This window comes from Solanum lycopersicum, chromosome 6, assembly GCF_036512215.1.
Source record: "Solanum lycopersicum chromosome 6, SLM_r2.1".
Lineage (NCBI taxonomy): Eukaryota > Viridiplantae > Streptophyta > Magnoliopsida > Solanales > Solanaceae > Solanum > Solanum lycopersicum.
In genome coordinates this window covers 35,472,701-35,484,700 of record NC_090805.1, presented here as the reverse complement: position 1 = coordinate 35,484,700, position 12,000 = coordinate 35,472,701, and the positions used below count along the sequence as shown (strand labels likewise).

The window sequence follows — 12,000 nt, the reverse complement described above, 5'->3', positions numbered from 1 at the left end:
ATGTTTTAAACGGTGAAAAAGAATAGAATTGATTTGTACAGTATATAATTAAAATTTTCAAAATCGCAAATATGTATTTTTGTTCATACAAATATAAACGGATTGTATATTAACAATTCTATTCTAATTGTTGGTTAGAAAAATCGAATGATATATTTGTACGTATGGATTGTATATGTATACCGCTGCATGTGGGGGACATGTTTTGGTGGCTGTTTGCAAATGAAAATAATTCCCTATAAAAATGATTAAAAAAAATATATGTCAATATGTATATTTATACAAATTAATTACTATTTTCAATTATATACTTTACACATATATACTATTTCTACAAATAAGAACTATTTATGATTGTATATAACAATAAATTCTATTTGTATATGATTATATGTACATGAATGTAGTACCTAAATATACAAAAGTATACATATTATACCTCAATTTTTTTGTATATAACTATCAAAACATAAACTCTATATGTATATCATCATATGCATATAAATATAGTACCTAAATATACATATACCTCTTTTTTTTTTTTTTTGTATATAACTATCAAAATATACAAATCTCTATGTGCAAATTTATTTTATACAATTACCTAATATTCTCGAGATTTGTGAATATATACCCAAAAAAATACATATACCTCAAGAAATTTTGTATATAACTATCAAAATATACAAATCGCTACATACAACATTATTTTACGCAATCAAGAAGATCTGATGAATCATACACAACCTTGTCAGATTTTTCTTGATTGATTACTATTAGATTCACTAGATTTCTTGATTGATTAAAATTGTGTTTCAAGCCACTACCTCGTGATCCTAATATTCTTCGAATCCGTCAATTTCAGATTCACTCTCCTCTGAATCACTGTTTATTGCTTTTCTCTTTGTTCCTTCTTCGACAATTTTAATGCCGCTAGTTATGGAATAACTTTTTGAACTGCCATTGTTTTTTCTTCTTCTTGGATCTCAATTCTTCCATTGATTGTTCATCTTGAACTTGTTTGGATAGACCCCAAAATCTTGAGTTAAACCCATCGAAAACGAGGGTAATTTGTCAACAAAATTGACATGCAATGGCATACCTCAGGTAGTTCTCATAGATGAAGATGATTCATCCATTCTGATTTTGAAGAACTTATAATCTAATAAGAATGAACATTATTTTAACCAAAAAATATGGAAAAATTAAAAAGCACAATACATATACAATTGTTGAAGAAGGAAAAAAAATAAAAAAATTGATTCACGGCTAGATTTTGGTGGTTACCTGTCAAAGTTGAAATCAATACCTGGAGAAAGTGAAATTTTTGCCAATTTGATTTTCAAAATCGAAGAGAATGAATGATTATAGGAGAAAGAGGTAGAATAGGAATAGGAGAGATAAAAATTGATTTGTATAAAATTATATAGAAAATCAATTTTTTTTTACGTTGCTATAAAAAGAGGTGGTGGGTTCCATTAATTATGAAAAAAACTACAATTATAGAAAGTAAATAAATTAAACTATACCCTTATTATATAATTATTTAGGGATGTTTGTCATTCCATGTATTTTTTCCTAAAATAAATTCCATTTGAATATTTAAGTTGTTTTTAATTAATTATACAAAATGGTGTTAAAATTTAGTTAGCTAAATATATGACAATTTCTGGTATAATTATGGAAAATGATCCCTTAATTAAAGGTTATTGGATCTAATTAGAATACCTTACCAAATAAGTCTTCTTCTTCGAGTAAAATCTCTCAATAAAATCAAAATTCAAAATTTTAGATTCTCCCTCCTAATTGTGTATATCCAAATCAATTTCGATTTCAAATTGAACGTCTCATATTTCACTATATCAATTTGAATTGTATAGTTATGAATTAATAATAAAATATTAATTTTAAGCGTATGAACTTGTATATAAAGTAGTTGATTGATTTGTACAATTCGATTATAAGTACTTCACAATTATGATGAAATTCATAGTGGTTTGTGCATAGTAATTGTATATGTGTATAATTAGTATATATATGCAGATTCAGTTTGTTTTTTATATTTATGTACTTATATATGTTTCTAAACGTATTGTATATTATATACTATATATACAATTTGTTGTATATTTTAAGACATCAAATATATATATTTGAATAATATTTGTATTAACTTATATCAATACGTATATTTGAATAATATTCGTATTTGACTTATATCAGTATATATATGTCATGGATTGATTTGTATATCAGAAAATTTCTATATTTAATTGTGTATAATTGTTGACGTATACATTTGTGTCTTGTTATTATGCAATATGTACAACTAAGACATATAATACAATACAATTCAGTGCCTATATACAAACAACATATTCAACTTAAATATATATTTACAAATAACGTAAAAGGAAGAAATAAAAACACCTGAACATCTTTATCCTATCGTTTGTTATTGATTATGTAGCATATACGATTAAAAAGTACAACCAATTTATCATTTCATATACAATTTAAATTATACATATTGTTATATTATTATTAATTATATTTAATTATTTTATTATTATTATTATTTATTGTATTATTATATATTATTATTATTATTTATTATTATTATATATTATTGTTATTATTTATTTTTTATTATTATTATTATTATTATTATTGTTATTATTATTATTTATTATAATTATTTATTATTATTATTATTATATTATTATTATTATTATTAATATCATTATTATTATCATTAATTTTAATATTATTTTATTATTATATATTATTATTATTATTATTAATAATATTTATTTATTATTATCACTATTATTATCATTATTATTTATAAGCAATTTGTGATAATAAAGAAATATGTGAATGATAGCAAAATATAATTACTTATGGATGTAAAATATAAATTAATTTTGTTTCATTTTTTTAAGTATATAAACCTTAAATTAATCAACTTTTATCATGTTAACAACTTTAAGGGTATTTCAGACATTTTGATTAAAAAAAGTATTTACCAACACTTATTTGCCAAACACATTAATTACTTATTTTTTTAACTTCAGCACTTTTATCCAAACACATAACTACTTATTTTAAAAATAAGTTTCAATACTTTCAAAATCACTTTTTAAAGTTATTCTTTAAACTCATCCAAACGAGCTCTAAATAAATAACTCACATTTTTGTTGACTAAAAAGAAAATGACACTGCAATTTATATGAAAATTGTATGAACTTGGACTAATATTTTAAGATATGATTTTTTTAATTATATTGTTATAAAATTAATTTATGCAATTTATTATATAATTTTTGAATATCTAACTTTTTTATTTAAAATATCAAATTAATATAATTTAATTAATTTTAAAAATTAATAAAATTAACTTTTAAAAAACGCACCATAATAACTAAAAAACTGGAGGGAATAGTTATAAGTACTCTGTAGAAAAGTTATGGCTATCTTCTTTTTGATTCAGAATAAACAATCATGGGTTAGACTAGGTCAAATTGGATTATACCGATTCATGTGGGCGACTCACGATTCAAAACATACAAATACTAATAGAAACTTTGGGATTGAATAATATAATTTATGCTCATATCTTTTATGATTTTTTTTTTAAAAAAATTACTTGTTATAGATTGAATCTGAGAGGTTAAAAAATCATTTATTGTAGACGTACGGAGGGATTATAAAATAGAAAAAAGATATTCAACGAAAATTCTTGTGAAAATGAGATTCCATTGCTTGAGAAAGTAGAGAATTGGATTTAGCAAGTATGAGAGTGAGGTAAAAAGTTGATAAAATTTTAATTAAAAAGAATGTTTAAAGGCCCTCTAATTGCGGAAAATTTTGTTTGGCAATCAATTGCGTGCCCATCAATAATGCATGGAAGGTGGAATAGCAAAGTGAAATTCCGTGTGTCCTCTGCTTTTTGTTTCTGCTTTAATGAGTAATGCTTTTTCTCTGTCTACACTTTTTTCTCTTTAGTCAATTCAATCTTTGCTAGTGTCGACTGATGAACCGATCCCGTTTATGGAAGAATAGTAAATATTTTTTATTTTCATTTTAACTACGAGACTTTGAATTGAGTTTTTTCACATATAAAGTTATATTTATTAGGAAGTATGTTACTTTGAGACTTGTCAACGTGAATTTCAAATTTAATCAAATTCCAATATGAATATCAGACACGAAATAATTTTTGCTATAGAAAAATGCCTTCTAAAAGCGGGAGAGAATAGCTTTACGAGCATGGCAAGACCAAAATATATCGCATTTATTTCTCTCTACCTACCTCCTTTAAAGAATCCTACCTCCACATAAATGAACAAATAATATAAACGTGAAGTGATAAAGGACCTTAAAGGAACCTACATTTGACCCAAGGTCCTTTTCCCTCTTTTCTATTTGGTATTTAGTATTCATATTGAAATTTTACTAAATTTAAACTTGTACGGACAATTCCTACATTGATGGGTAGAGCGCTCTCTAACTCTCATATCCAAGACAACTCAAACATGAGACATATGATAAAGAATGAAGGAGTATTTAATACTATGTTATAATCATTACGCATAATACATAAATATGCCCTTTAATTTGGCTTCAAATCACATTTATGTCTTTTGATTTTGGGTGTGCACAAGTATACACTTAAACTTATATAGAGTTGAACAAATAAACATACATGTCCTACACATGTCATTTTTTATCCTACGTGGTGTCCTACGTGTATTGTATCATGTAGGACTCATGTATTTATTTGTTCAACTTTATACAAATTTAAGTGTCTACTTGTGCATGTCCAAAATTGGAGGACATAATCACATAAACATAAAATGAGGCAAAGTTTAAAAACACATTTATGTATTATGTCTAATCATTATCTGTAACCTAAGGCCTACTCCCATTCTTCCTTTCAAACATGGCCATATCATATAGGGATTATAGAAAAAGACCATATTGATCATCATAAGTGTTCTATTCTAGGTGTTTTGATAATTCTCACAAATGAAGGGACCTGATCCCTGTCTAAGTTTTCTTGTCCAGATCTATAATGGGGTACAACTGTAACGCTGTCAGGTTGGTGAGTCGTCAGTGTACTACACCAATCAGAATGGACAAGGGTGTTTGTCCAACGGATAATAACTCTTTATGTTTGATATTTTCGACATGACAAATATCATATTAAATACATTCATTCAAAGAAGAAAGTCAGCGAACAAGCTTTTCAATAATTCATAAAGATATTTGCAATGAACCTGGTCCCTGCAAGACTGCGTATGTGAAAGGACGACAATACAACTGTCAGAAAAGTTGTCACTTCTGATGTGGTAAGTGCACGTCCTTCCAGAAAAGCAGGTTCTCAGCCAATGGGCAGTCCCAAGGAGTTTGTATGTGTTTCATATAATCTTTTCACCAAGACATAAACTCAAGATTTGGCAAACTAAATTTGGATTTTCTCTTCTCTGAAAATTCATAAGATTACAAAGCGAAAGCCATCTTTAAGGAAGAACTCTCTCAACTCAATAAACGGACATGATAGAGTGAAGGAGAGTTCATTGGTCATATGAATAACACTTACTGTTTATAGCCATACCAAAGAATGATTGTACACTCACGTGAGAAGTTATGCAAGTTGTATGTCATCATCAAAACGGTGAAAATTGATAAGTGTTTATGCTCTTAGATGTTTTGATGATCTTCTCACAAATACAGGACTTGGTCCTCTGCAGAGTATGAAACTCGTCCAGGCTTCATAGTGCTGCACAACTGCAAAAGTTGTGTGTGTCAAGAAAGTTGGTGAAGCAACAGAATATTTCATCAATCAGGGACGACTAGGTTGTTTGTTTGATGGATAATAACTTTTCTTGGTATATATCAAACAAACAACAAAAAAAACTCACTCATTCATTCAAAGAGAAAAATTTCAAGCTTCAAAAACAGCAAGGGAACTGATCGAAGTGCAATTATTGCTTTCTGTATTTGTTGTATTCAGCGTGCTTGTAATCGTTCTTAAATTGTAGGATTTGTTTCAACTGTGAAATAAACATTTCAAATCTGGGTGAATCATTGTAAGGGTTAGGTTGAGGGTAACTTAGGTTTTTACTCTAAGTCTATATTTAATCGGATAGGATTAGTATAGAGAGCAGTGTTGTATCTGTACAAGCTCAGCTAAGTGATAGGGAGTATTACTTAGTGGGGAGATTAGCAGGCTAATCTCTTGTTGAGAACAGGTCGTGGTTTTCCTCCCTTGAGCAAGGAGATTTCCAGGTAAAGTTGCTTGTCAATTTTTACGTTTCTGCATTTGTTCTGAACTGTCTGACTTTACTGTATTGAGAACTGGTCCCATCAATATAAGTGGACGCATAAATTCCAACAATAAGCATGAGAAAATAATTCTTATATACATACTTCTACTAGTTTTTCTAATCTTAACAGACAAAGAGAAACGAATTCAGAGTCTTAATTCAAAAAATAGGCTCGCGCGAAGTGTAAATAATTTATTTTCTTAGTAATAAAATTATTAAATTGATGATACAAATATATGTTCCGTAGATAATAGATTTATGAGATTTACGTCAACGTCTCAAAGTTTACGCATTGTTAATTCGCTGCTAAAATGTCTCGCCTCATACATCACCTTTTAAAACATATATATTATATTCTTTTATGTTGTTTTGATGAATTGGTTATATAAGCTATTGTAAACGAATTTCTTTCCAACTTGAGTAGCTCATGAATATAAATATTGATAAAGTAGATTGTTTCAAGACATATTATGAAGGCATAATACATAAATAAGATTATCAACTTAACTTCAATTGATATTTACGTTCTTCAATTTTGATTATGCACAAGCAAATAATTACATTTATACAAAAATTGAACAAATAGACACACTTATCATATGATGCATCCTACATGTATTATGCCATGTAGGATGTATGTCTACTTGTTCAATCTGATACAAATTTAAGTGTCTACTTGTACACATTTAAAGTTGAAAGACATAGATGTCAATAAAAGCCAAGTTAAAAGACATATTTATGTGTTGTGTCTTTTATGAATAAGTGGATGTATTAATTAATCTCAACAATAACCATTTCTCACATAAATAAGAAAAAAAGGCCGAACTCATAAATAAATTCCTAAACTTGTTGGGTTTTTCTCCTCATGTACCTCAACTACGTCATTTTCCTATTGAATCATTAAACCACCTATATTTTGTTCCTTTTAAACATCGTTAGTTGATTTTGATCGATTTTTCTATTGTAAATTCCTTCGATTGTGTTTGTATTGTATTTTTTTTATTAAAGAATGAAGACAAACTATGTTAGTCTCATTTGTTTTCTGATGTATTCAAATGACTTGAAATAAAATATAATTATTCTCGAATATTTTTACTATTTCTGAAACAAGATATGTATCCTTTATTAATACCCCTCAAAAAATTGATTCCACATCTGCCAACGGTGTTTGTTTAAAAGGAACAAATTATATGCAGTTTAATGATTCAATAGGAAAATGATATAGTTAAGATATCTGAGAAAAAAACTAAACAAATTTAGAAATCTGTTTATGGATTTAGCCATAAAGAAAATAGAGATATTATGGATCTTTCTTGTGGTCCGTAGTATACCATTATATAGAAGAAAGAAGCGAAAGTGGGGAAAAAAAGAAGAAGAAAAAACTCCTTTTCTTTAACTTTTGACAGTAATTTCGTAATGAGAGATGATGTACTAACGAGCACTTTCCCCTTTATTTCTTTACATTTTTTCATGTGCACTCACACATTGATAAATTCTCATGATCTCACTGAACACGTTTGGGTTATTTTGGTTTGTGCTCTGTAAACTTATTACTTTGCTTCATGGTCCCAATTTTCACCATCCGACATCATCATCCCCATCACTACCCGTAAATATAATCATTAATTAACATCTCAAATTCACTCCAAATATCATTACATTTCTCCATTCTATTTTGTGTAAACCAGTCATCGTCAACTACCGTTATTCTATTTTAATGACAATTATTTAAAACCATTAGTGAACTATTGATTTCGTTTTAAAAATTTAACAGTCACATAAAAATATATTATGTCTAAACCATTAACACCCCTGTCTCAATTCACTTCTATTTCAGCCCGCTAGGGAAAAAAAAATGATACTGTACCTTTTATTTATAGTTGTTAATAAATATAGTACTAACAATTTCTCCATTTATATATATTCATAGTTACATAAATATTGACTTATTTTATATATATTATATGTCTAGTCAAAAAGTAATGTTGTAATCAAAATTGTAGGTGCGTCACAACTCACAACTGTGTGAGTATATATAATGCAGAGGAAGAGTGCACCCTGCTGCTGTGGTACTCAGTATATTGATTGAATAGTACAGTACAAGTGCTATGGCTGAAACTAAGAAAATAATCAATCCAAGAGTGGAAATTGATACATCTCCGCCTTTCGAGTCAGTTAAAGAAGCTGTCGATCATTTTGGGGGCAGTGGCCCTTGGATTCCCCATCACTTGCTCCGTTTACCACCTCCCGACGTAAGCCTAAATCCTACCATTCATTTCTACAAGTTTACAGCTTTATAGTATCTCAAGTCATATCTACAACATTCAAACCATAAATCTTTGTTGATGTGACAAACAATCACCCTAATCTATAGCAGCTTATTTGGTATATTTTGATTTTCTCTTTTTTTTTTTTTTTTTTTGGTTCACTATAAGAAGAATGTGCATATATATGATTAGAATTTAGAAATACTCTTAATGATGTCATCACTTCTTTTGGGGGCTCAAGAGAACAGCTTAGATTTCGCCTAATTCTTGATTTTCGGTGAGTTATGTTTCATATGAATGTGCGTACGTTGCAAACGCCTACTCAGGCAGGAGTAATTTTCTCATATTTGCCTAATAGAGATGGCAATTGGGACAGGGCGATGCCTCCTTAAACAACTACTTGTCTATACTGCTTAAGTTACTACGACGACTACTACTATTTTGTGTACATCATCCTATTTTTTGCTCTGCTATTCCATTCTAAGTGATTAACATGAAAAATGAAATCCAAAAAGTAGTAATAATCTTTTTGGTACCAAATTTACATACAATAATAATCTGTATTAGCCGGCTGAGATACTGGTATAGTGTTCGGGCCAGATGCTTGGCTTGCTCATAATCTGTCATCTTCTGGATGATAATTATCGGTGCTTTATAGTTTTATGTACATATCGTAAAAGCAGTTCACATTTTATTCTATTTAATGATAATATGTAATTAGAAACTAGCCTTTTGGTGTTGATCATTGATAATGTTGGCAGAATGATTCTGAAGTTGTAGACGTGGGGAAAATGGAGGAGCAAGCAGTAAAATTTGAGAAAGATTTGATTGTGAAGGAACAAGAAGCCCTCAATGTCTTGAGAGAAGTGGAAGAAGCTAAAAGATTTGTAGAAGGATTGAAAGTAAATTTGATGCAAGAAGTTTCTGAGTTTGTGTCCAGTCCCGGTGTACATCCGGAGAACCAAATTCCAAATCTTAATGAGCTGTCAGCAGAAAACTTAAGTCTATGCCCTCTTCAGTCCCCAGGGCATGTACTAATGGAATTAAACCGAGCAAAATTAGACCTTAACAAGATGTCGACAGACCTTACTGTGATTAGATCTTCTGTTGAGACTCTGAATAAGAAAATGAAGAAAGAAAAGGTAATTCTTGACAGAAGCAGTCAGATGAAATCCCTTGATTCAGCAGCAGGGTTCTCCATTGAGGAAAAAAACACTATGAACAACGAGCTCCTGCAGTTGAGCTTTGAAGCAGACCAATTCAAGAAAATGGCAGAAGCTTCAAGGTATGAGGTGATGAAAGCGATGTCAGAGATTGAACGAACAAAGGCGAGTATTAGAATGGCTGAAATGAGATTACATGCAGCCAAAAAGATGGAAGAAGCAGCTAAAGCTGTGGAAGCAATTGCTTTTGCGGAACGAAAGGCTTTACTAAATGGAAAGAAGTCTTCAACTGTTGTTCAGCACACAACTGAGGGCATCACAATTTCATATGAAGAATATTATGCTCTTGCCCGAAAAGCACAGCAAGCTGAAGAGCTATGCAAAACAAAATTTGTAGACACAAACACTATGCACAGAACTAATGAAGCAAACCAATCTGAGGTGTCTATTACAAAGAAGATGGAGGAGACTACCAAAGAAATTAGACACAACCGGAGTACTCTAGAAGAGGCTTTGGACAACGAAGATGGTACTCAAAGAAGTCGTCTTATTGAACAAGATGGTTTCTACAGGGAGAGATCAGAACACACTCAATTGCATTACTCGGGGCATAATACCTCAGTCAAATCTAAGTTCAGAAACCCTCAGTCATCTCTCACTAGTCATGGGAACCCTCGGCTAGCTGATGACAACGAAGCAGACAATGTCAATGACAAGTCAGTCCCAGTCTTTCGATCATCAATATCAATTGGAGACATACTAAGTAGGAAGCTGATTTTGCGAGATGATCATATTGTCGTGGGTAAGCATATGGAAAGCCACACCGAAAGAAAGCACGTGTCGTTTAGCCAAATGTTGAGGGAACAGAGTGGGATCATATTGAATCCCACAAAAGCTATGAAAGAAGGGGATGTACACAAGCAGTTTATTACACATAAGAAGAAGTTTGGTTTCATCCAAGTACCACTTCCCAGACAGAATAAGAAAAAGACACAGCCTTTGAACATGAGATGATCTGCCCTTCCTCTTACATCAGTCTTATACTTGTTTACTCGGCTTGCACATCTTTTCGATTTTTTTTTGCAGTGTGTATTATCTGTTGTGTTTGTGATTTGTGATTACTGAGCGTTGCCGTTTTCTCTTCATGATTGGTGTAAAGCTCCTCTTGAAGCTAACGATCTTGTGCATTTTTATGGAAAAAACATTGAGACAGAAAATGTACTATACCATCCTCATCATGTTACATCATTTTGTTTAGGGATGATGCATAAGTATCCTTGGCCTATAATCAAAATCTCAGTGAATAACCTAATCTTAATAAAGATCCTATTACCCTGGACTCATTTTATTTGTATTTTTGTGCACCTTGTGCTGACACATGTAATTAATTTATGTAATACTCCATCATTGCTAATTAATACTTTATATATATATATATATTAGAGTCATTCGATATGGAAGAATAGAGATAGGAAAAATATCTAGAAAAATATCTATACCAAAGCCTATTTTTCTCTTAGGAGGGACTTCAGGAAGATCATCCAGAAAGACCTTTGCAAACTCACTCACAACTGGAACTTACTGAATATATAGTGTGTCAACACTAGAGTCATTAACTCGGACTAGGTGATAGATTCACCCCTTCAAAACAAACTTTCTCACCTTAAGGTACGAAATAAAACGACCCTTAGGCATTGTTGAATTTTCCTTAAAGTACGAAATAAAACTAACTTTTTCGCCTTATGTTTTGCAAAAGACTCGAAATAACTCTCAAATCAAAGTGGAGTAAAGGTATCCTTTGAAAGAACTCAGACGGGCTAAACGATAGAGAATAGGTTGGGACAGGCGACCCCTGGTGCAGAGGCGGCGCTCTAGCCCTTGCCTAGAAAATGCCGACGAATTTCTTTCTCGTTTTCTAATCCTAACTAGCCTAGAATCGAATGGTTTCTTTTGCACTCACTTAGATTCAAATACCCGACATATGTAAACGAGAATCTACTCAAAACAACCTTCAAATATTAATACTCATCTCAAGAATTCATCAAAACCCCAACAAATCAAGAGTACGAATGAAATTTCAAGAAAACTCATCAAGAACTCAAATCCTTCAAACTCGAGAATGAAATTGCATTAAAATAGCATGATTGACGTGTGGTTTAACGATCCAACACTATGAGAACTCACATACTTGTTAGGATCAAACTCTTGGAGAAACAACCCTTGATCCGCAAGAAATCT

General features: G+C 30.5%; 1 protein-coding gene across 1 annotated transcript; it reads left to right on the top strand.

Annotated features, from left to right (window-relative positions):
• The first annotated feature begins 7,851 nt into the window (after positions 1-7,851).
• Positions 7,852-10,979, top strand: LOC101260824 (WEB family protein At2g38370-like). Its single transcript, XM_004240833.5, has 2 exons — positions 7,852-8,584; positions 9,361-10,979. Exons 1-2 carry the CDS (start codon positions 8,441-8,443, stop codon positions 10,774-10,776), a joined length of 1,560 nt encoding a protein of 519 aa, XP_004240881.1. The 5' UTR covers positions 7,852-8,440; the 3' UTR covers positions 10,777-10,979.
• The last annotated feature ends 1,021 nt before the right edge of the window (positions 10,980-12,000 follow it).